This window comes from Podarcis vaucheri (assembly GCF_965113315.1).
Source record: "Podarcis vaucheri genome assembly, chromosome: 14".
In the NCBI taxonomy this organism is placed as follows: Eukaryota; Metazoa; Chordata; class Lepidosauria; order Squamata; family Lacertidae; genus Podarcis; species Podarcis vaucheri.
Genome location: NC_138752.1, coordinates 17,105,070 through 17,131,194, shown reverse-complemented (window position 1 = coordinate 17,131,194; position 26,125 = coordinate 17,105,070). Strand labels below are relative to the sequence as shown.

The window sequence follows — 26,125 nt, the reverse complement described above, 5'->3', positions numbered from 1 at the left end:
AAATCAGAAATGATTCTTATAAAATGTGATCATTATGTTGAAAATAGAAGCTCTGTTGTGCTCCATCCCTTATGCTGCACAACTGACCCTGAGCCCTGGTAGCGAAACACAAAATGCTTCCCCTTAGAAACATAAGCAGATAATTTACACAGATTCAAAACCAGCGTCCAGAGATAAATTCTTCCGGTCTAAAATGGTTGTCTATCAGTTTTGTATTGGTGAAATCCTTGATATTTGCAGATATTCAAGTACTTGTAAATCATATTCCTGTAGTATAAGGATGAAATGCAGGCAGCAAAAGTGTATTTTGTGAGCCTTTATGGTCTCCAAGAGACTTGGAAGGATTTACACCTGCTGTTTGTCTGAGCACCTCACTGTCCAGGCTGCATTTCAACATATTTCCTATAAATGTCAATTTTGTGGGAATACATGTTTGGACATCTGAAGGATGGATAGATGTACTGATGGCAATTATATCCTTAGTGTGACTTGATGCTGTTTTTTGTATCAATATATATTATGTATTTCCTTTTTTCACCTTTTCTGTTAACTTGCAAAAAAACTAAACTCAAAATCACCAATCTGCCTAGCTTACTATTTGTCTAACACCAGGGATAGCCAATGTGTTGCCCTCCAGAGGTTGTTGCCCTACAATTCCCATCAGCACTGACAACAGGGATGATGGGATTTGGAGTCCAACTGCTGGAGGACAGCTTTCCAGGGTCTCACTGTTTCCCAGTCCTAACTGGAGATGCCAGACTTTTTTTCATGCAAATGATGGGCTCCGCCACCAAGTTCCTTGCCTTAAAATATTTATATCTTTATTGGAATTATGAGTCTTCTTCTTCTTCTTTACAGACAGTAAACTCAAAGCGACATACAATTTAAAACAAAATAAAATAAAAATCATGTAAGGACGACAACGCAGACATCAGGCATAAAGTTTGCTCTTAAGGTCTGATGTCCTGGGAGAATGGATTGCATCATGTAATCAAAATTCTCTGGCTTCAAGTAGCTACTACACTTTTCTTCTTGTGCAGAGCTTATTTCTGGAAATGTTATTTTGAGCAGAGGCACACATTTGGGCTCATTTCACTCTGGAGAAGAATCTTTTCTTAAGCCAGAATCGTGCCAAAGCTCTCCTGCACTGGGAAATGCCAGCGAGCAATTAGCAAGGGACCGATTAGAGCAAATCCACATGTGAAGGTTATTTCCCGCAATAACACCATTTTCACGTGAAAAACCTGCACATGCGATACTGCTGTTATCAGGCATTCAAAACGCTATCCCCACAGGGTTTGCTAGCCAATTAAAATATTGGACTCAGTCCTTCCCTTCATTAAAAATCCATTTTATTTCCATAAACAGGAGAGGCTGCAGACGGAGCAATTTAGCAAGGAATGGTGAGACAGATGACATCATTTCTTGGCAGAGACATGGGAGGCTGGGGTATCCCCTCTCTCTCTTTCAGTCTTTTAAACATTTTTTGGGCTATTCCAACCAGGCAAGAAAAAGCATGCTATTGAGAAAGAAAACGGGCAACTGAGGCCATTTAATAAAATGCAAGGGGGAATAATTGGCAGGAGGAGGTAATAATCACAGGGAAATTCCAGTCCGCAGGTGTTTCTCAGAACCTTTGGAGATCTCGAACTATTTCCCAAGCTTCGGGTAGCTGAATCAGTTTCTCCACCTGCCCTAAATTAAAACGGAAGTCTTAACCATATAACACCGGTCTTGAAAGACCTACACTGGCTCCCAGTACGTTTCCGAGCACAATTCAAAGTGTTGGTGCTGACCTTTAAAGCCCTAAACGGCCTCGGTCCAGTATACCTGAAGGAGCATCGCCACCCCCCCCCCATCGCTCAGCCCGGACACTGAGGTCCAGCTCCGAGGGCCTTCTGGCGGTTCCCTTGCTGCGAGAAGCCAAGTTACAGGGAACCAGGCAGAGGGCCTTCTCGGTGGTGGCGCCCTCCCTGTGGAACGCCCTCCCACCAGATGTCAAAGAGAACAACAACTACCAGACTTTTAGAAGACATCTGAAGGCAGCCCTGTTTAGGGAAGCTTTTAATGATTGATGGATTACAGTATTTTAATATTTTTGGGGAAGCCGCCCAGAGCGGCTGGGGAAGCCCAGCCAGATGGGCGGGGTAATAATAATAATAATAATAATAATAATTATTATTATTATTTACTCTTACAACCAAAAAGTGTACAGAGTACAAAAAGGAAGAGTCATCCGTCCTACTGGATCTCAGTACAAGCCACTGTTCTCAAGTGGTATTAGGCATGTGTGGCATTGTGTGTATTTTCTTTTTACACACACACACTGATGTAAAACACCAGGCGCTGCACAACCCCTGCCCCCAATCAAGACTGGAACCAAAGCATGCACGCTCTCATGACATTGCCAAGCTGCATTCCCTTACATACCTGCAGGACACGGCTGGAGCTGTGGTCTAAACCACTGAACCTCTGGGACTTGCCGATCGGAAGGTCGGTGGTTCAAATCCCCGCGACGGGGTGAGCTCCCGTTGCTTTGTCTCAGCTCCTGCCAGCCTAGCAGTTCGAAAGCACACCAGTGCAAGTAGATAAATAGGTACCACTCCGGCGGGAAGGTAAACGGCGCGTTTCCATGCGCTCTGGTTTCTGCCATGGTGTTCCGTTGCGCCAGAAGCAGTTTAGTCCTGCTAGGCACATGACCCGGAAAGCTGTCTGTGGACAAGCACCAGCTCCCTCAGCCTGAAAGTGAGATGAGCGCCACAACCCCATAGCCGCCTTTGACTGGACTTAACCACCCAGGGATCCTTTACCTGCAGCAATGTCTTTTATTTTATTTTCATCCATGGAATATTGATGGGTTTCCAAACAGGATGACTGTTGAGCATGGGAAGAACATGCCTTTACTTACCAGAGCACATACACCCAGGACTTGGATTATAAATATTAACTGAGGCAAGAGGGAGAGAATAATTGCACTGAATGCAGTCCTTTTTTAAAAAAAATAACAACACAAGAGAATGATTTAACAGTAGTCTTCATGCTTTCTTTTTAAATGTATTCAGACAGTGGAGTGGGGGTAAGAAAACACTTTTCCTCAACAAAATTTATAAATAATCTGGAACTAAAAGAGGATCTCAGGCATGGGTGTCCAACCAGCCTTACCCTTGTTTTCCTAAGCGTTCCTTTTCTTTCCTGTTGCTTACTAGAGAGGGCAGATTACAGTGGTGCCCCGCAAGACGAATGCCTCGCAAGACGGAAAACTCGCTAGACGAAAGAGTTTTCCGTTTTGGAGGTGCTTCGCAAACCGAATTTCCTATGGGCTTGCTTCGCAAGACGACAATGTCTTGCGAGTTCCTGCTGGTTTTTTTCCCTTTCCCCCCTTTTTCTAAGCCGCTAAGCCGCTTATCAGCTGATCCGATCAGCAGATAAGCCGCTAAAAGCCGCTAATAGCGCTAATCTGTCAATGGGCTTGCTTCGCAAGACGAAAAAACCGCTTGACGAAGAGAATCACAGAACGGATTCTTTTCGTCTTGCGAGGCACCACTGTAATTTATTTAAGTCATCTCTCTCCTGAATCTACTGCTGCCCATCAATTTCACTGCGGGATCCCTAGTTCCCAGCATATTATAAGAGAGGGAGAAAAACGTCCATCAACTTAATTTGTATCTACAGTGGTACCTCGGGTTACATACGCTTCAGGTTACATATGCTTCAGATTACAGACTCCGCTAACCCAGAAATAGTACGTCGGGTTAAGAACTTTGCTTCAGGATGAGAACAGAAATCGTGCTCCAGCGGCGCGGCAGCAGCAGGAGACCCCATTAGCTAAAGTGGTGCTTCAGGTTAAGAACAGTTTCAGGTTAAGAATGGATCTCTGGAACAAATTAAGTACTTAACCCGAGGTACCGCTGTATACCTGTAGATTTCAGGGCAGTTCACAATGTAAGATGTCCTATGGAAGCTTCCTAAAGCACAGTATTAATTGTCCTGACCCTTTTATCTGAGCACTAATAATTTTGCTCAATTTAGCCTCAACAATTTTAAATCACAAGTGTATCAAACCTGCAGGAAAAAATTTGCTGCAAGGACCTAAATTTTTCAATGACAGCACAAGGTGTTAATTGAGAGAGTAATAATGACTCATTTATGTAAAGCAACTGTTTTCAAGAAAGGTTGGGGGTTTTCTGGAATCCTGACATGCCTGAAAAGCTATTGAAAAGCTTTTTCATTACTGAAAAAGATCAGTAATGAAAGTTTCCAACTGAAGACAGTGGGTGCATATCTCACTTCAGAGAGGGTAACACTGAAGCCAAGATAGCACCCCACATGAAATAAGCTGGCAGTTGCCTAGTTAAAAGAAATCTTAAGCTGCACTTAGTAAGGTACACTTACTAGCAAGGAAACCCTATTTAAATCAGTGGGACTTACTTCCAGGAAGACACAGAAAGAATTGCAAAATTAGTTGATATTATGAAGCAAGCTTCAGCTGATTAAATCTACATAAATTTGAAAAGGAGATGAAACCAGAGTTCAGAAGCAAAACCATGCCCAGTTCTTGGGGATGCAGGCATGTATCACAGAAGACACAGTCTTAGAAGAGTCCTTCCATTTTCCACTCCCACACAGGACAGAAAACCTTTTGAGGTGGCACTTATTAAAATCTACAAATGGTTAAGTACTCACGGTGAAAACCCACAGAGCTCTCAAGACCCGTATCTGTTTTCACTGAGGTATGATTCTTGGGATTGATGGTTTTAGACATTGTCTTCTTACTGCTTTTAATCGTTTTAGGGGACAATTGTTTTATTGTTTATTGCCGGTTTTATTTGTCAGGTGTGTTTTGCTCTATTCCATTTTATTTTGCAAGCCGCCTTGAGGGAGGTTTTGCCACTGGAGGAGGCGCAAAACTATTTCAATTAATAAACAGTGAATCATTCATTCATTCATTCAAAAAATGCTGGCTGATTAATCAGGAGTAGTATTCTAATAAATGAAAATGTTCTACATTGATCCATCTATAGCTGGTTAAAATTAGACCAAATGCTAATACCTATTTGACTCAAGGTATGCAGGGGTTCTGTTTCAGCCCTGCAGGTGTCCCTTGGCAGATGAGGAGATGTGAAAACGGTTCCCAGGAGGTAAGACGCTTGCAAGCCGCTAATATAACAAGGAAGCTGTAGTGTATAATCACAAGAAAAGAAGTTGGAAAGGCTTAGGTTTATTAAAACTCAAGCCACAGACAACTCGCAGTAAGAAAACCCACACAGAATTGTACATCCAAGGTGACTTTTTTTGAATCTCCGGTACAGAAGATAATCCACCTGCACTTAACAGAGAAACAGAATTGAAGGCAGCTATTTGTTTCTGCTGAGAGTCCTTTGCTTCTCAGCATGCTCCACGATTTTCTCGTCTACATAAAGTCCCTTCCGCTTCCTTACAGCATTCATATACTTGCGGGCCTGGTTCTCGGAGTCTGCCTTCTCCCCAAAGTGCAGATACTCTTCCTCTGTGGTTGGTACCCAGTATGGATCATCTGAAATTACCTGGGGGGGGGGGAGGAATTGTGCAAAGAGCTGAATTAATGGAAGGGGCGGCAGCAGTGAACAGTCATTTTTGACCATCGGCTAAAAGCAGACATAGTTGAAATTAGGAAAGATGCACTCAAATCTTTAAAAGGTACCGCTAGTCATCTAAAAATGAATGAAAAATAATTTCTGCTCAGTATGTCCCTGACAATTATTGAAGTACAGTTATTTGGCTCATATCACTCTTTCTCTATTCCATCCCTCTTTTTTTTTTTTTTTTAGTTTTCAGTTCCTTCCTTTCTTTTGTTGATTTGCTCCCTTTTTTTCTGTGGGAGTGTGCTGATTTCCCAGAGGAATCAACAAAGCAGCCTGTAAGAAGTGTAGCTGTATAAATATATATTTGCATTTGCATTTTCAGTTTCACAGGGAATCCTGGTTAATTCTCACAACAACCCTGAGAGGTAAGACGAGACAAAGAGATAAGTTTTATGAAGTTTCCCGGTCAATTTCGGGTTCAGCGCTGTGCATGTGTACACGATTACGCACATATCAGTCACGCATTCACAAGGAGGTGAGAATTATCCCATTTTTAAGCCTTACAATAGCCTTGTGTAGTGGGTTAGGCTAAGTTGGAGATCATTAATGGTCAAATGATTACTCTGGCCTACTGCAAGGGCTGCAGGCAAGGATGTGCTGCAGTATGGCAGCCATCTAAAGATAACAAATAAAATCAGCAAGGGTACAGCCAGGATCATTAACACACCAACTTTACGAAATACTATGAAGGTATCAGAAGTCAGCGGAATCTGTATAGCATAGAATCAGAACTGGATTCCTGAATGTCCAACTGTACTGGTAGAAGCCACTCAATGAAAGCTCCAAGAATGAGCAGATGGAGCTGAAGTGGATTCTATTTTTTTATGCTCAGAGAGCTTTTTTCTGTTGATCTTGGAACCACAGGAGGAAAAAATGGTCATCTCGCAGCCTTGCACTGTGTGTCATTTTTCACTTAAAATTCCTTTTACTAGCTTCCAATGTTTATTGCAGTGAAACCTGATTAGTCAAAAGTACTGTACGTCCACAACAAAGTGCATTGTACCTCTCATTCGTTTACTTTGGAATCAAAAATGTCCTTGATAGATGTCTGCTGTCAAAAAGAGATGGCTGAGAAGACCGTGAATTTAAAATAGCTAAAATACATTCATTTATTGCAGGATGTTAAGAGGATCTTAAGTCAATACTGCAAGCCCAGGTCCCTCCAAATTAGGGTCTGGTTCCTAACACATTGGCTGCCACTGCTGGCCACCCCTCCTTGCTGGCTGAACTGGACCTGTAGATGCCATCCTTAACTGGGCTAAAGGCTCATCATTTCCAGCTGAGCTGCATAAAATGCATTAGGTAAAGGTAAAGGGACCCCTGACCATTAGGTCCAGTCGTGACTGACTCTGGGGTTGCGGCGCTCATCTTGCTTTATTGGCCGAGGGAGCCGGCGTACAGCTTCCGGGTCATGTGGCCATCATGACTAAGCCGCTTCTGGCAAACCAGAGCAGCGCACGGAAACGCCGTTTACCTTCCCGCCGGAGAGGTACCTATTTATCTACTTGCACTTTGACGTGCTTTCGAACTGCTAGGTTGGCAGGAGCAGGGACCGAGCAACGGGAGCTCACCCCATCACGGGGATTCGAACCGCCGACCTTCTGATCGGCAAGCCCTAGGCTCTGTGGTTTAACCCACAGCGCCACCTGCGTCCCTAAAATGCATTACTTCAATGAATTATTTGGGAGACATACACAACTACAACTCCCATCCATATCAGCAAATGTTGCTCCCCAACATCTCAGAAGCTTCCCAGCCAGTTTAGGATGAGGTCTACAAAGCCAATCATGTCTATAGTAAATGCTCCCAGTCACTGGTTCCTCTGGTACGTGGGAAGTAGTGAAGTCTAACACTGAGATATCAATATCCCAACAAAGAAGAGGAAAGGGAAGAGGGTGGCCGGGTGCGGGTCACGTGGTGGCACTCAAGAGTCCTGATGATGTCAAGAGCGACAAGAGCCTGAATTTTAGAACTGGATTCAAGAGAAACAAGCTACTTCCTTGCACAAGCAACTTGGAAGGGGATAAAGCAGTTTTGTTTGTTTGGTAGGCGGCAGATCTGTTAAGACATCCAGAGCTTAGAAGAATTACACAGCGCGTTTTGAACTCAAGTCTGTATTTTCCTCTCGCAGGTCTCTGAAAATGTGGAGCAGATTTCAGACTTTAAAACGAAAAATGCTCTTAGAAAAGGGATGCAATTCTATTCTTTCTATTCCCTTAAAGAATCTTCTCCTCAAAAGCTCTTGATTGTAAATTACATGGTTGGAGAAAAACACAGTTGAAGAAGAAAGGAGAGGAGGCAGAAAACTAAGTGTACAGGTCACTTATTTTATTGCCGCTATCAACCCGCAAAGAGCCTCTGAAGATCCAAATAATATTTGATCCATGGTATCTATTTCAGCATTTCAAAAGATTTCACCTTCCAGAAAGAACGCTTTAAAGAAAGGATCTTTTCTACAAGCACAAAAACACCCCCCTACTGTTTTCCCTGTGTGCTGGTTACCTTGTTAGCAGGCTAAATAAAAGAAAAACAGCTCTGCTGGGTGAAACCAAAAGTCCATCTAATCTAGCATCCTCTCTCTCTTTCAATGGCTAGCCTGAAGCTTATGGGAAGCCCACAAAACACAGGGTATAAATGCCTGCCCCCACTGTTGCTCCCCACCCCAGAAACTGGGGCATTCAGTGGGATACTCCTTCTAAAAATGGATGCTTCTCCATTTACTGTCTCCCTCTATGCTAGGAGTTCCCAAACTGTGGACCAGGGGTCTGCAAGCTTCATTCCGGTGGTTGTGTCTGCATTAAATATCCACGGTGATTTTAAACTATCGTTTTATTGCTTCTGTTATTTCTTGCATTTTAGTCCGTCGCACAATTTGAATTCTATGAAATGCAAATTACAACATAATAAAATATGATGCAAGAAATAAAAGGAGCAATAGAAACACAATTAATAACCATACAGCATCTACTTAGCGCTGCGCATTACAACCGCTGCAACAGGCAAAACAATCATTAAATGGTCCGCCAAGACCCTCAGCAATTTGTCAAGTGGTCCATGGGGGGGGGGGAGTTTGGGAAGGAGTGCTTTACACCAAATATATCTCTATCGTATTCCACCATATATGTCTCTCTTGTGTGCAGAAACACATGTCTCAAACATGGGCCACTTTATAGAGAATGAATAGAATTGTTTTAAAATTGTCCTTCCTTAGTATCTTATTTCTACTCTTTTTCTGTGGCAGAAGAGGAGCAACCAGGAGTAGGAGATGAAGACAACTGCTGCCTTCATGCCCTGCTCACCAGTTTCCCAGAAACATCTGGCGGCTGCTGGATACATAATGCTGGACTTAATGGACTTTAAATTCAATCCAGCAGAGGATGGACCACCCTAACCCAAAACCTATTGAAAGAACAGAATATTGGGAAGTGTGCATTGGAAAAAGCAAATATATAGTGGTACCTCTACTTACGTTCACCTCCGGTTACGTATTCTTCAGGATACGTATGCAGCAAACCTGGAAGTATTTTTCTGGGTTTCACCACGCGTGCATGTGCAGAAGCGCTCTACACGCCGCGCATATGCGCAGAAGTGGCACCTCCGGTTGCAAATTCCTCGGGATCCGACCAGAGCTCCGGAACGGATCCTGTTCACAACCAGAGGTACCACTGTAAAGGCAGATTAAAAGCTGCTTGTATGGCTTGGCTTAGGAAAGAACGGAGCAAATTTAAGTCTTGACCACCATTTAACCTCTCCCTTCCTTTATCTTGATCTCTTTTCCTGCATCTACAAGAAATTGTACACCAGGGCAGATGGGAGTGAATAGAATTTTTACCTCCCAATGACTGAAGACCAGCTGTGGACTGGCTAGGCCACTTGTTCTCTTCCTGATTTCATCAGCGAAACCAAAGCTCTCTGCTACTGGCAACACTGCTTTGATAATAAACACGTCTGTCCCTTCTTTCATCTCTTCCTGCAACACCCGGCCGACTCTTTTAGAGAGGACAGCGTAAACGCGACCTGCAAAGGGAAAAGACCTACTGAGCTTGTTGCATCCTTTTCATCAATTCAGATGCACAATTACTGAACTGGGAGGACTAATTAACACCCGGGGCAAGAGAGGGTCTCGGGAAACAGTCATACAGAGTAACCAGCTACGATTAAATGATGGTGTGAAAAACTTCAGATCTCAGAATATTAAGAAGAGATTGTAGGGACTTCACTCAAGGGTTGGAAGTGAGTTTTACTGACCACACAACTGCTGCAAAATCTCAATAGGAGAACTGGGGTTGTGCGTGATCAGTAACAGGAATCCCACTCCAACAGGAACATATGGAGCTAGTTATCATATGAGGCATTTAACTTTCTTTACCCCTAAAAATAGTGGGCAATGAGCAAACAAATTATTACATAACTCCAATCATACATATATAATTTTTCGTTACACTTTTTTTCTTGACTTCCCATCTTTCCTTCCCTGATTCCCCCCTCCTCCTTAATAGCTGCATTAAAACACATCTACATTTATTTTCTAAGCCCCACAAATCCATTCTCTACATTCCTCCGTTGCTCATATCTCAAATCCTGCCCATGATTTCATACAGGAATGATAATTTGAGAGGTCTACCTTCTTCTATAAAAACATTGTCATTCTGTCCTCTTATTTTAGCAGTTTCTCCTGTGGTTTCCAGCAACTGGCATACAGAAGTACTGACTGTGGAGGCAATGAATAGACGTCATGGCCAGTTGCCACTGACAGCATTATCCTCCGTGAATTTGTTCAGCTCTCTTTCAAAGCCATCCAAGTTGGTGGCCGTCACTAACTCCTATAGAAACAAGTTCCATAGTTGAACTATATTGCAACTACATTACAGTATATTGTAAATCGCCCTGTGATCTCGGATGAAGGGCAATTCAGAAATGTAATCAACAGCAACCACCTGCTGAGTCAACCAGATAATTCCATCTATACCTGGATAACCACAGGAAATAGAATTATTTTTCTTGGTTGGCCTTTGCCAACCGTGCACCCTCCAAATGTTTGGGACCACAACTTCCATCAACCCCAACCTGCATGCTGGACGGGGCTGATGGGAACTGTAGCTAAAAACATATGGAGTGCATCATGTTGGCAAAAGCTGGCATGGCCAAGGAAGTCATTCGCAGTCAGCTTTCTGACAATGCTTTCCCCCTACGGATGTAACATCTACCATGTGGTCTGTTTGTAACTCGCTCTACGTGGGGCTGCCCTTGAGACTGACTCAGAAACTCCAGCGGGTGCAGAATGCCGCAGCGAGACTCCTTACGGGGTCCTTGCTGCGGGATCACATTCACCCAGTGCTATACCAGCTGCACTGGCTCCCGGTGGGGTACAGGATCAGGTTTAAGGTGCTGGTTTTAACCTTAAAAGCCCTATACGGCCTAGGACCCTTGTACCTACGGGACTGCCTCTCCTGGTATGTCCCATGGAGGACCTTATGGTCTTCAAACAAAAACATCTTGGAGGTCCCAGGCCACAGAGAGGTTAGGCTGGCCTCAACCAGAGCCAGGGCTTTTTTGGCTGTGGCTCCAATCTGGTGGAACGCTCTGTCACAAGAGACTAGGGCCCTGCGGGACTTGACATCTTTCCGCAGGGCCTGCAAGACAGAGCTGTTCCACCAGGCCTTTGGCCAGGGCACAGCCTGACTCCCTCCTTTGGCAATCCTCACAGAACTCTAGCCCAATGGTTGCCATTAATCTGATTTTGAGCTGATTTTATAATGAAACGATCTTAGAATGTTGTTTATTTTACTGTTGTTAGCCGCTCTGAGCTCGGCTTCAGCTGGTGAGGGCGGGATCTAAATTTTAAAAAATGATGATGATGATGATGCATGTTGCTGGTTTCATGCTTACCTAGGACCTCAGCCGTTGTCATAATCTCACAGGTGTACATGGCAGCCATAAGTCTCTGTGGCTTTGCTTGCATAGCATAACGGCATGCTTCCTTCATGGTTGCAATCAGTTGTCCAGAGAAAGGGCCATAACAGTCTGCAGGCAAAGCCTCTCCTTTGGGTTTACTGGATGATTTGAGGCTACACTGGTCACCGTCTTGCAGCTCAGTTTCAGAAGCCGATTCAGTGTCTCCAGTCCTCGACACAAGGGCAGTTTTCTCCCCTGCCGATGTCTCCTCTGTAGACTTCCGTTCATCCGAATCCTGCCGGTTAACTGACATTTGCTCGACAAATCTGCCCATGTCCCATTTCTCCACCGAAAAACAGACACCCATAAGTGGTTCTTCACACATTGGTCCCGAAAGCGTGGCCAACTGGAACCCGCTGACAAGACTGTTGTCAAAATCCCGATACACGCTTGCTTCCTTGGGTGGCTTGCTTCCTTCCAGGCACTGCCACACAGACCTCTTGTAGCCTTCACATCTGTTCAGTAAAATGTTAGGCCCACATTTTCGGGGGCCAAAGGACCAGATCCCATCAACGGCATTTCTCCATTTCCTTCCTGGTAGGTTTTCCTCTAGTCTTTTTTTGAACTCCTGTATCTGGTCAAAGGTCTTCGGATTCATCTCTTCTGTTTTCTTACCTTCATTCAGGTAAGAGGAGAATTGTTCTATGGTCCGAATTAAGCCGCTGTTCTTCTCCAGTAGTCGAGTTACCTCCTCAGGAAGAGGCGTTGCTCTGATGCTGAGTGTGGCATATTTGTTTGGCGTCGATATCGTTATCAGCCCATCTGAATCAACCTGCACACCTTCAGGGATTTTGTTCTGCTCTTCCTTACTCTGGTGTATGATGGCAACTTTCTGCTGCTTTCCTATTTCTTCGTTCACCATGTCAACTTTGGGGGGTCTTGTTATGGTTTCCCGGAATGGAATAATTGGTTCCGATGCGCTAATTTCTATCTTGGCAAACCTACAGAAAGCCAAAAGGCGACAGTTAGGCCTCACAGCAAATGAAACTTAAGTCTTCAAGGGTTTCAGTGGCGGGTTAATGCCAGTAATCACATGATGCCAACTTCACATTATGATTAACCATTGCAGCCCGCTGCCTCCTAAGACATTAAGCAATTACTCAATAATGGGAGCCAGGGAGGGAGGCAGCATTCATTCTAGCATACTTAAAGCAACAGGCATCTCCCCCTCCACTGCAACCCGTTATATCAGAGTACAGTTATGAGCCTGTTTTGGATCCCGGTGCATTCCTGATGAGGATATTAGGAAGGACTATACTTCAGTGGCAGGGCAGCTGTTTTGCATGCATAGGGTACCAGGTTCAAGCCCTGGCATCTCAAGATATGGCTAGGAGAGAACCTTGCTTGAGGTGCTTGCCAGCCAATGTAGACCAGGGTTTTTCAAATTTGGGTTCCCAGCTGTTTCTAGACTACAACTCCCATCATCCCAAGCTAGTAGGACCAGTGGTCAGGGATGATGGGAATGGTAGTCCAAAAACAGCTGGAGATCCAAGTTTGGGAAACTCTGGTGTAGACAATACTGAGCTACATGGACCAATGGTCTGGCTTAGTATACAGCAGATTCCTATCTTGATTACTATCTCAACTGCCTCGTACAGTTGCAGCAACAACAGGACTCCCATCCTCTGGGCTGCAACCCAGTGAGTTAGTGTGGAGTGGGAAGTTAAGTCCTGAAATATTATCTGAGAAGGGCAATGGGCACCAGCATTTTTCTCAGACAGGAGACATCTGAGGCACTTAGGTTCATATTCCAGAACATGGAGTTTCTGCTGTTTGAAACCCATCCAATGAATTAAAGTGGTATGAGGATGGAATGAAAACTCAGTCCACAACTCAATGAGTTAGACTAGAGACCCATTCAAGGATCAGGCTCCTGATTTCTGTCACTTGAGCTGAACACATCAAGTCGTGCCTCTTTATACAAAAAAGTCTGCTGTAAAAAAGATGACAACAAACATAGCTGTTGCAGAGCAATCTACTGTTGCACACAGTGTGAAAGCACTACAACTGTGTCCACCAGACATTCTGAGTGATAAAAATGGGCTTTTCTACAAAGAGGATTTCTAGATGGGCAATGGTTGCAAACAAATGATTTGGGAAAACATACAAAAGCAGTTTACAGTTAATATGCAGGGACAACCTAACTCCCAATTCCTTATGGATCTTATGATTTATGTGGAAATTGTTCAATTTATGTGGGTACTTTTTGATGTTTTGTTCATTGTTTATGACGACTTTTGTTATGTTTTGCAGCTATGTAATTTTATATATGTCCTTGAACATGGCTTTAACTTTGGAAAGGTGGTATACAAATAAAATGATGGATAGAAATCTACTAGGAATGCCAGTATGAAAAATCTTTAACTGTGCACCGGCAACAGTGAGGAAGAATTGGGAAAGGATGCTTTGACCTTTCCGTAAGTTAAACCACAATTACACGTTTAACTGTCTTGTAAATGCTGGATTTAATCACTGAGCCTTGAGCAATTCTTCCTTTTCCTCTCGCACCACCTCTCCCTGCCACCAACCTCTCTTTCAAGTCATCCAAACAGCGCTGAAGATGGACTTCTCCTGCTGTAATTAACACGTGCTCCCCTGTCTCCTGGATTAAAACTTGTACACAAGGATCAGCTTGGTTTAAAAGCTTCATGCCTTTAACCAACTGCGGCATCTCACCTGGGAAGACAAAAGCACTTTTAAATGAAGTACCTCCGAAGCGCTTGGATTTCAAAGTAACATACGAGCAAAGCTCAGTAAGAAAGGGAGAACAAGCTGGTGTGAAATACTGAGTACAAAGAATATGAAGTTTTGTTTAGATTTTAGATTTTACATATTATAACAGCACTACAAATCTTAAGAGGGATTTTTTTAAAAAAAGACTGTGGGTGGATCTGTATGTTCTAAGAGACACAGGGTTGCCACTCAAAACAACAGCCCCATATCAAATCCATTCTTCTCCTTCCAGAATGTGTTTCATGTCCTGATGCAATTACTGTTTCCTTGCCCTAACAGTGACATAAAGTGGGAGCTAGCAAATGCAGAGCTCAAGAAAGCCACCATGCAATATAACTTATGTACCAGGGAAGGGGAATTTGTGGTCTTCCAGATGTCGCTGGACTCCAACTCCCATCAGCACCAACCAGTATGGCCCACAGTGAGGGCTGATGGGAGTTGTAGTCCAACATGTTCCCCATTCCTGTTGTACACATTACAGACCAAGAACAAAAAGAAGAAGAAGAAGAAGAAGAAGAAGAAGAAGAAGAGGAGGAGGAGGAGGAGGAGTTTGGATTTGATATCCTGCTTTTCACTCCCTTTAAGGAGTCTCAAAGCGGCTAACATTCTCCTTTCCCTTCCTCCCCCACAACAAACACTCTGTGAGGTGAGTGGGGCTGAGAGACTTCAGAGAAGTGTGACTGGCCCAAGATCACCCAGCAGCTGCATGTGGAGGAGCGGAGACGCGAACCCGGTTCCCCAGATTACGAGACTACCACTCTTAACCACTACACCACACTGGCTGTCATTGCCCCATGTTTCTTGTAACATGCTGACATCCATCCTAGTATGAGTATGAGTGGTTCTAACTTAACATTTCCTTATTAAGTTTCCCAAACTTGGGTCTCCAGCTGATTTTGGACTACAATTCCCATCATCCCTGACTACTGGCCCTGGTTGATCGGAATAATGGGAGTTATAGTCCAACAATAGCTGGAGACCCAAGTTTGGAAAACCCTGCCTTATTGCGAGGCAATCACCATACTACCATTTGCTCAAACACATTTACAACCACTCCTTCCCACACTTGTGGCTTTTCAAAAGTATACTTAATGATTCTGGCTGGATACTCAAGGAACGGAGGGAAGACACTTACTTGGGTGTTTTGGCTCCACAGCAACTCGCACAATTGGTGTTGCTTCAAAGTTGAGAGGGTTAAATGGTGGGCAAGCTGGCGACGATGAGAGCGTTGCCGACTTCAGTACGAATTCTTGCAACCCTCCTATCCCTACAAGGCATTGAAGCATGAAGTCAAGACACACACCCTGAAGTCAACAAAAATATTCAGCTACATGGCCTTCATATAAAAGTAACAGAAACCTGCCAATCATTATGATGGGCACAGCAGATACGGAGGAGGGTCTGCATATTATTGAGAGCACAGGGGAGGAGAGGGGAGGAACTGCAAAGAACCGCTGAGCATGGAGACACGTTGTCTCCTGATGGCAACAGCCGTAGTTGCAAACTACTGCTGCATATACTCTCTCGCAGAATACTGCTCCTTCTTCCAATACAACTAAGTTTCCCAAAGCAACTTGCCTACCTGCCCATGTTTTAGATGTTTATGGGATTTGTAAAAATAAAAAAGAGAGATATGTTTCATTATCCAGAAACAATTCTTATCTGCCATGGGCAATCAGGACAGTGGCTAGTCAGAAGCTTATACTGACCATATTTATCAGATTAGGATAGGGATCTCTTTGCTCAAAAGGCATTACGTTTTTGTACAGGACCACTCTTTTACAACCATGAAGTCTTCACTTCATTCATATCATTGGTAATAACCAAGGTAGAATGAGTTAAACCCCCGATATCCTCAAATAACAAGCACATGTTTTAAGCCACAAACTTCCAGACTGTTGTTCCAGTTTTGATTTGCAGCTGAAGGGGATGAATTGCTGCCAAATCTCCAAAGGAAAAACAGATATATAACTTGTGTGGAGGCCAGTTTTAATCATGGTTTTGAGAAAATGTCTCTGAGCTTGCATCACGTTTGTTTTTACTTGTGGTTACCACTAGCGCTGCAAGGCCAAAATTTAAAAAAGACTTGGTGCTTTGTTGCGTTATTAAAAAGTTATTTTGGTGCTGACCATATTGAAGGCTTTGTTCTTAATTCTTGACAGCATTGAAAAAAAGATAATGAATGTGCAGAATGAGCAGTATCCCAGCACTGTGCATTCTGTTTTCTCTCATCTTCCTTCTTAAAAACAACCTCTCCTTCCTTTTTTCTACTGTTTTTAACACTGGAGATGCAGCCAATATGTCCCGGCCCCACGCGGAGCAAAGGGTGCAAGTTTCTTGCAAACTGCAACCCACTAATGAATGTCCAGGGCAGGGACAGCAGGAAGGTAGATTGGCACACACTGGTAGATTTCTAGTTGATTTGCAGTAAGTTTTCAAACTGCTAGTTAAGGGAAGGGACATTCTGTGCCTTGGCTGACCTTGAACTTTTCACTTTTCTCTGAGACTCATTGCTTACTTCCTGTAAAATATGGTTGCTTGCCTTTGATCATGTCTCTGTACAGTTTTACAAATCTCGTTTTAAGAGCTTTAGTGTTGAATCTCTAATCCATAGTAGATGTAGATTTGCACTTGCATATATAAAGGCTTGTGGTGGTGGTGCAGCAGTAAGCAATTGGCTTTGTGACCCGAGTCACTGGCATGTATCTCACTCCACCTTTATCAGCCTGTATTGTGCATTTCTAGATGGCTAGTGGTCCACTGGGTTCTGGGGAAACTTCCCCTTACCTGAAGCCTCGCCCATCCCTGGCCCTAGAATCAGTTCATCCAACCATTGTTAGCTGTGTGGCTGCTACATAAAATTCTGCGTTCCTCTCCTTCCTTGGACAGCTGACCATACACAGGAAATTTTATGGTCTCATAGTGCCAAGGATACTGGAGCTTGATTCGAACACCTAGTGGCCAGGATCTTAGTAACCTACATTTAAGAGCAGTTTGAAAGCACGTCAAAGTGCAAGTAGATAAATAGGTACCACTCCGGCGGGAAGGTAAACAGCGTTTCCGTGCACTGCTCTGGTTCGCCAGAAGCGGCTTAGCCATGCTGGCACATGACCCGGAAGCTGTACGCCGGCTCCCTTGGCCAATAAAGCGAGATGAGCGCCGCAACTCCAGAGTCGGTCACAACTGGACCTGATGGTCAGGGGTCCCTTTACCTTTACCTATTGTTTGAACGTGGAACTCGAGTCCTTTGTACATAAAGAAGGGATTATGATTATGCCACACTGGCAAGGCAAAAGGAAGTGCCTTTATTCCTGCATTGCAGGCGGCTGGACCCTCTCGGCGTCCCTTTCCAAGTCTACAATTCTTTGATGCTATGGAGTGGCTCTGCCTGATATTAATAGCAGGATCCCAGCTGCAGGACCCAGTTCTCACTTTTAAAAAAGCAAATAAGGGAGACTTCTGCCAGACGTCTATTGGCAAGAAGTTCCACAGGGCAGAGCCTACCACAGTAAAGATCTGGTTCCTGTTAAATGCCAACAAAATATCAGGGGTGTGGGAGACCCTCAAAATTGGTCCAATGTAGGTCCAATGTAGCTTTCTCGGCAAAGGAGTAACATGATTCCTGTAACCTGCCCCAGTGAACAGACTGGCTTCTGTATTCTGTACCAGTTGGGGGAAAGGGGCTATGTGCATTATGGAGTTGGGGAGAAGGGCTGCTGGAGGCAGATAGGGAGTGAAAAAATTTCCCCAAGAACTTCATGTGAATTTAGAAGAATAATCTGATTTTCTGCAACTGCAGTTGGGGACAAAAATCAGACAGTTAATGAATCTGAGATGAATCTCATCTCAGAGAGCTCACTTATCCTTGCTACACTCTTCATCTGATTCAGAAATATGCTGGAAGTAAAAGCAGTTTTCTAAATATTTCCTTGTGCTACAAATAATAATCATATTTAATTTGTTCAAATAGACACACGTTATTAGGAGCGTCATCTGACAGCAAAACATACAGAATCCGGAACAGGGTTTCTCAGGTAACATTAATTCACTTTAGCGGTTGTGCCAATCAAGTACAGATGTCACAGATAAATTAGGCATTTGAGTTTAGCCTGCCTGCTGTGGATACAAGAAGAGTTCCCCACTGTGGAATTTATAGGTTGTGGTTATTGCAAGAGGAATGTAGAATGAAAAACAAACAAACAAACAAGTATTATGCACATTTGAAATCCTAGCTGCGTCACTGAGCAAGGCAGAAGCTAAGCATTGCCAGATCTTCCTCTGTCCCGTCATTCACCTATTTGTAATATGCTACGTGTCTGACAGTATCCTGGGATCGAGAGCCTACTTCTTTTAAATGCTGTTTTGCAGTGCTCTTTGATTGCTTTGAAGATTAATAGTTGGATGTGTGTGTGTGTGTGTGTGTGTGTGAGAGAGAGAGAGAGAGAGAGAGAGAGAGATCCCTATATATAGCTCATATATGTGCATTATTTATTTATAGCCCACTGTTTAGTCAAAAAGGTTCTTACAGCAGTATATGAAAACCAGTATTAAGATGATCCCTACTCACAATTTACAAGGACATGACACACAAGGAAAAAGGAACGGGAGTGATAGAGGAAGGAAGGCAAAAAAACCTCAAGGACACGTTATTAAGGTTATATACATATTATATGTGTGTGTTCTCGAAGCTACGAACATGAGTTTGACCAAACTGCGGGAGGCAGTGGAAGACAGGAGTGCCTGGCATGCTCTGGTCCACGGGGTCACGAAGAATCAGACACGACTAAACAACACACACAAAATCTACACTGCCCACTAGTAATATAGTCAACTTTTCTGTTTAAGAGTGCTAGACAGAGAAAGGATTCCAGTGGCTTTGAAGGCAGGGGGGAATAATTCATTGGGCTTGCTCAACTCACACTGGGTCCCAAATGTCGACAAACTGATTTAAATTCACACCTGTTCCCTTCCATGGTAGATAAGACACTACATCCCACCTCTTGGGCAGCTGTCAATTTAACTGGTGCTAAAAATTAAGGCAGCCTTTAAGGCAGACAATTTGCACATAAAGGTATTTAAAAATTGTTGTCTAGGAGGCTTTGTAATAGAAAGGTTAACCTGCTGTCCTCTAGCTGTTTTGAACTAAAGCTCATCACCCCCAGCCAACATTAATACTTCTGAATTAGGAAAACAATTTGCTTTGCAGATTTAGAAATGAACAGGATCATGCTAAAATCTACATAAATAAAAATAACATTTCATTGGCTATCACACTATGTTAGCTACACTCTAGGATTGGCATACATCCCAGACATACTGCAGTCGGAAGCATTGTCCGGGTGGAAATAGCTCTCATAGGACATAGGAAACAAGACTGATGATTGACAGCTTTGTTGCAAAAAGGGGAACATCATCTTCTCCCCGCGATCTGTCAGGAGCAAGTTGAGCCCTGGGCTCCAGTAACATCTATGTCTGCAAACACCCCTCAACTTTCTCCCACATGGCTTCCATTCACTCCAATGGGGAAAGAACAATGATACTGGCAAAATTTGGGGGCAGACTCCACTGAGAGGATCCCTATGTGGGTTCTTGCAATAAAGAGAGACTCACTCTCCTCCCTACATCATATTGACCCTTATTTTGGTAGTAAAAAATAAATAGCAAAAACCTCTCTTCTGCTAGCTCTCACGTCAAAGGTGCAACTAAATCCAGTACTCTCAGTTTCCATTATTGTAGCAATTGATTTAATTCTCAATATATAATGGAACACAAATGATCTATAGGCAAATGTCTGCCATTTAAGTGGAACACATTGCAGGAATGTTAAGTTTTAGGATAACACCCAGTGAAAATGCCTTACGTGCGTTCTTCACCCATTCATTATTCTTACTTGCAAAATTATGCAGTTAACCAATTAAAACTGAATTTACTAGGACTTGACTTTATTATTCCCAAAGCCTAGGGCCTTCTTTTTATAAACAGTTTCCACCAGTATACATTTTCTTCCAAATGAGTTTATAACAGTTATTGTCTTGCGCCGAAATCTCTATCAAATCTAAAATACCAGCAATAATTAGAAGGTACCAAGCTATTACCTACAAAAATGACATTTTTACCTGGAACTAAGCTGTTTTAAAACGCTGCGGAAATTAACCAAAGTGGAAATTGGAAAGGAACACACACTTCCAGGCCATCAAGCAATAGCATGAGCAGATACTAAAATGCCCTTTCCCAATGTTTAGATTAAAAAATCTTTGCCACCGTGGGTGTGCGAACAGATGGCATGAAACAGAACAATAGGAATGGCTCAAATATGCTTTGCCGTTATCATTCCAAGATGTTATTATTAAAGGCTTGTGTGTCATGCTTTCTAATTTTAACAGCAAGAGTTACTTCCAAAACAAGGTCTATTGACATGATTATCCTAGCCATAATTATTTTCAGCAATGACTTATTGTATCCTATTTAGGCTGAATCAGAGGCCTATTCACATTTTAAACGTAAGAATGTAAGAAGAGTCTGCTCATCCAATCCAGCATTCTGTCTCACACTGGCCAAACGGATGCCTGGGCGAAACTGGCAGGCAGGATTCGAACACGAGAGCCCTCTCCTCTCCTGTGGTTTTCGGCTACTGATATTCAGAAGCACTGCGGAGGAAGAACGAAGCCATCGTGGCTACAAGCCCTTTCATGGTGAGAGAAGAAGGCCTCACACCTTCTTCTTTTAAAATAGTTTATTTGCCACGGCATATATTTCAAACCTTCTCATAATCTGAAAAACCATAAAATAACACATCATGTGCCCCAATCTCATTAAAAGGAAGGAATACTTTATATACGTAACAATTTGAAGGGTTAAAATGTGTACTTCAAAGTACAGTCGTACCTTGGTTCTCGAACGCCTTGTGACTCAAACGTTTTGGCTCCCGAACGTCACAAACCCGGAAGTGAGTGTTCCGGTTTGCGAACTTTTTTGGAAGCCAAACGTGCAACGCGGCTTCCAATCGAGTGCAGGAAGCTCCTGGAGCCAATTGGAAGCCGCGCCTTGGTTTTTGAATGTTTTCGGAAGTTGAACGGACTTCTGGAACGGATTACGTTCAAGAACCAAGGTAAGACTGTATTCCAAACTGTGTTACTCACCCCAAACACTACTCCCCCATGTGCCTCATTACCTGTGTGTTCAATAAAGTCGCCCCCTACTGCATAGAAGTTATTGTTTTTCTTTTGGCCTCTTGCTATCCGCAGTTTCTATGTTAGCTTTTCCAACAAAGCTGTCTGCCAGACTGTTTCATACCACTTATCCACGGTCAACAGTTGAAATGTTTTCCATTGCTATGGTCGTTCTTGCCACGGTCAATAAATAGGTTATAAGATCTTTATTTCTAATTCTTGGTGAGTCCCAACTGTACAAATTAAGCAGTGCCAGTCCTGGGGAAATAGGTACTGTCTGCATTTTAACCAAAGATACCGTATCTCTGCAAATACATTTTCCCAGAATTTTTCCATTTTTGAACACTCCCACCACATATGTCTGTATGTCCCAATAGTGAGACACTCCCTTGAAAACATAGGAGAGCTGTTGGGTTTTATATAAGATAGACATCCAGGTGTTAAATACCAGCTATGTGCGATTTTGAGGGCTCTTTCTCTTGTCATTGCCAAAATAGATTTATACGGGACCTACAACTTCTAGAAAGTCAGCAAGGTGTCTTTTATCAAGTCAGACTAATGGCCCATGTAGCGTTCCTATAAGCATGCTGGTCTAAGGCCATAAAGCCCTTTAAAGCGCAAAGTCAGTAAATTTGGCCCAGAGATGGACTTTGAACAGGTGCAACTGATGTAATGAGATCACAATTCTTTCTGTTATTTTATGATTTTTACACACTGTGTACTTCTTTCCATTGATAGGTTTTTGTAACCTTCCATGTGACAATTAGGTGAAGGGTAGGCTATAAAGAAAAATACAAAATAAATAAGTAAATAGACCACTATTGTCTACACCTGCTCTGCCGCCTGGTCTTGCCATAGTCTTTTGATTGGTCCAATGCCAGCACCAGCAAGTCCTTGCAGGATGAATAAAGGTAGCTGGGAGACAGACGTTCAGAGGGAGAGAAGGGAAGGAATGTCTTCCTCCTTTGAGGGTAAAGGGACAGAGGAGATATTGAAGGAAGTTAGAAAGTGAGAGAAAAGGTTAACGTTTATTTATATATATCATTATTACTGATGATGAACAACTCTGAATAGAAAGGAAAAGGATAAGAGAGGAAAGATAGTATGGGGGGGGGAATGTGAATGTCAAAGGACCAGGGAATGAAGATGAAAGAAACTGGCCATTTTGGGGTGAGGGAAATAAGGGACAAGTTGAGTGTAAAATGAGATTAAGAGAACAAGTCACAAGAGATTAGTAAAAATACTTTGAGAGGCATGCGAGCGGGGAAGAGATAATATATTTTAAAAAGTCTTCTCCATGCAGAGCCTCTAGATGAGCAAAAGTAGAGAACAAAACCAGCAAGTATCAAGTGAATAGGCCTTTCTTTTTTTCTTAAGTCTAAAAAATGTGAAAGTCCAATGCACTCTGCACAAGTCGAGATTTACTGACGTTCTTAGAGGTGTCGGTCTTTAACATTCCCTTAGACAAAGTGCAGCGATAGGAGCTGATCCAGAGATTAGGTAGCTTTGTCTTCTTAAATCAAGAGGAAAACCTGCTCAAGTCTTCAAAAGGATAACTCATGTCCTCAGCAGGCTAGCAAGGAGTCCCTGCTGATACAGAACACACACAGACACACGCACACACAATGCCGTTATGTGAAATAGCCCCAAGGTAAACCGTGACCTCTTGTCCATTTAAGGGTAGAAAGATCAAAACTAGAGAGCCACTTTGGTGTAGTCTGAGGAGCTGAATTTCCAAGGCTGCCAAATGTTTTTTATTAGAGGTTTCCATGACAGAGTCATGGTACTGGGACATGAGCGAACCATTCCCATGTAACTAAACAGGTACTGGGACAGAGCAAACCATTACCATGTAACTAAACAAAGTAAAAAAAGCCCCCCCCCCCAAACAAACCAGTAGTATTCACAATAATAGTCACATCTAGTGCAACCAGAAAACGATGGGACCCAAAGAGTACTCCATGCTGTCCAGAGATGGAAAGAAGACGAAGTCCCTACCAGAGAAGAATGACAGATTAAGTTGATGGATTGTGCCGAAATGGCAAAAATGACTGGAAGAATCAGAAATCAGGAAGAACAAAATTTTAATAAGGAACGGGGGAAATTTATAATTTATCTTAAAAACCATTGTAAACAGCTAAAATTGTTATTAGGATTGGAATAACACTTGTAATTTAATGGTGAATCTTGGGCGTAATGGAGATGTAAAAGATCTGGATTATTATAAAAGATGCAGGAGGAAATGACTAACAATAGGACCCACAGAGGGGAGGAGGGAAGTCCAGGAGATTTTTTGGAATCTTGTTTTTATTTTGTATGTTGGCTATGTGATGGTAAAACTTTAACCTGAAAAACCAAATAAATACATTTACATAGAAAAAAGAACGGCGTCTGTGAAAGAGGAGAGATTTCCTCTAGAAACTGCTTGATGCATTCTTAAAGGAAGCCAATTTCACGTCGAGGAAACCAGGTCTGAGGCAACATCTGACACTGTGACCCCTACAGGCTCTCACCAACTTTTTTGTGAACATGGAACTGAATCCCCCGAGGAGGTTGTGGATTCTCCTTTCCTGGAGGTTTTTAAGCAGAGGCCGGATGGCCATCTGTCATGGATGCTTTAGCTGAGATTCATGCATTGGTCCCTTCCAACTCTACCATTCTATGATTATTACAAACACATATAAAAATAAGAAAGGGAAAAGAGTAAGGTGAAGCGGAGAGCTATCTTGGGTGAGGAACTCGCTGCAAAGATCAAGAGAAGGAGCTTGTTGTGGTTGTTAAGACTGAATATTAGATTATTATGATGGAGAAGAACTGGGTTGAGGTCCCCAGTCAGCCATGAGGCCTGTCAAAGTGACTTTGGGCCTCTCAGCCTCACAGGGTTGTTGTGAAGAATTGCTGGGGTACAGTGGGAAGAACCACATTCTCGATCCTGAATTTTTTTTGGGGGGGAGGGGAGGGCAGGATACCAATGAAATAAATAATTGAAGACTGGGTCTTAAAATAAATTCAAGATGCAGTTGCCAAGAAGCACTGTGCGTTTTTGAGAATATCGTTGCGATTTTCTTTTACATCTCCCTTAAATCGCTACGGCAATGTTATGAACACAAGTCAAATATTGCTATTAATTTTTCATAAAGGACCTAAAACCGTTCGAGCCATGCATAATTAAAACTAAAACGGATCCTTTCCACAAGCTTACAATTTAGATGAGACCCAAGACATCTTAAGGAGAAAAAGGAAAGAAAGGTCAGTTAGGGAATAGTACGCTGCATTCTGTGTCCGCCCCCCCCCCCCCAGCAGCCCTCTTTAAGCAAACAGATTACTATCTTTGGCATGTATATCTAGTTATACACGCCCCATTTACTGTTTATAATGGAGATATAGGAATCCGCTGCATGAGATCAAACTCCCTATCACCTTGGAAGCCCCACCAAGGAGGCCAATATTGATTCAGGAAAGATGAAGATGAGACCCTCCGCTAGAGGTGAGCTGAACTTTCTCAGAAAACCATTTCTGAGAAAAGGGGAGATTTTCCTCTCACCTCCCCTGAGAAAAGGGTCAACAGGATGAATGTTCTCCAAGTACTCCTCACCTTCCGGTTGCAGTTACCAGCCCCGGCCAGCCACATCCCAGAACGTTAATCTACATCGTTGGCCGCAAAGTGGTTGCCAGCACAGCTGCTGGCTGCCGACACCACTTGAAGTGGCAGGAAAGAAATGACAACAAAAAACCCTTAGGAAAAAGGAAAATAACTCCACCCCAAAAAGTTGCTTGAGAATCACCACCACCATTTTATTATTTGTCCTCTGCCCATCTCACTGGGTTGCCCCAGCCACTCTGGGCAGCTTCCAACATACACAAAAGCATAATAAAGCCTTAAACATTTTGATTTCCCCTATACAGTGGTACCTCGGGTTAAGCACTTAATTCGTTCCGGAGGTCCGTTCTTAACCTGAAACTGTTCTTAACCTGAAGCACCACTTTAGCTAATGGGGCCTCCCGCTGCCGGCAGAGCACGATTTCTGTTCTTATCCTGAAGCAAAGTTCTTAACCCGAGGTACTATTTCTGGGTTAGTGGAGTCTGTAACCTGAAGCGTATGTTACCTGAAGCATATGTAACCCGAGGTACCACTGTACAGTCATAGCTAGTTATGTTCAGTTCAGGTTACGTTAGCTCAGGTTGCATTCTGTGGCAACCCGGAAGTACTGGAAAGGGTTACTTCCAGGTTTCGCCGCTTGCGCATGCACAGACGCACAAAATGACATCACATGCATGCACAGCGAATCGTGACCCGCGAGTGCACAGATGCGGGTTGCGTTCCTTTCAGGTTGTGAATGGGGCTCTGGAAATGATCCCGTTCGTAAACAGAGGTACCGCTCTACAGGGCTGCCTTTAAATGTCTTCTAAATGTTGTATAATTTCTTATCTCTTTGACATCTGGGGGGGGGCATGTTCCACAGGGTGGGCACCACTACTGAGAAGGCATTCTCCCTTCTCCCTGGAGCTTCATTTCTCACAGGAGGGAACCGCCAGAAGGCCTTTGGAGCTGGACCTCAATGTCCAGGCTTAATAATGGGGGCGGTGACGCTCCTTCAGGTATGCATTTTTACTCCAGAATCTCTCTGCCACCTGGAGAAATTGGT

The 26,125-nt window shown here is 43.3% G+C and overlaps 1 protein-coding gene and 1 long non-coding RNA gene across 3 annotated transcripts in view; both read right to left on the bottom strand.

Moving 5' to 3' along the window:
• Positions 1-1,335: 1,335 nt before the first annotated feature.
• LOC309518619 lies at positions 1,336-3,204 on the bottom strand. Its single transcript, XR_014213562.1, has 2 exons — positions 2,431-3,204; positions 1,336-1,695 (listed from the first exon to the last, which is right to left on the bottom strand). It is a non-coding gene; the product is annotated as an uncharacterized lncRNA (long non-coding RNA).
• A 1,998-nt stretch (positions 3,205-5,202) lies between these two features.
• Positions 5,203-26,125, bottom strand: part of EFL1 (elongation factor like GTPase 1) — a 65,122-nt gene continuing 44,199 nt past the window's right edge. For both annotated transcript variants that reach the window (XM_082198328.1, XM_082198329.1), the window contains exons 16-20: positions 15,445-15,576; positions 14,105-14,252; positions 11,511-12,517; positions 9,454-9,638; positions 5,203-5,543 (exon numbers count right to left, since the gene is read on the bottom strand). In XM_082198328.1, coding sequence (XP_082054454.1) covers positions 5,355-5,543; positions 9,454-9,638; positions 11,511-12,517; positions 14,105-14,252; positions 15,445-15,576 — 1,661 coding nt within the window. In that variant the 3' untranslated portion in view covers positions 5,203-5,354. The remainder of the gene's footprint in view (positions 5,544-9,453; positions 9,639-11,510; positions 12,518-14,104; positions 14,253-15,444; positions 15,577-26,125) is intronic.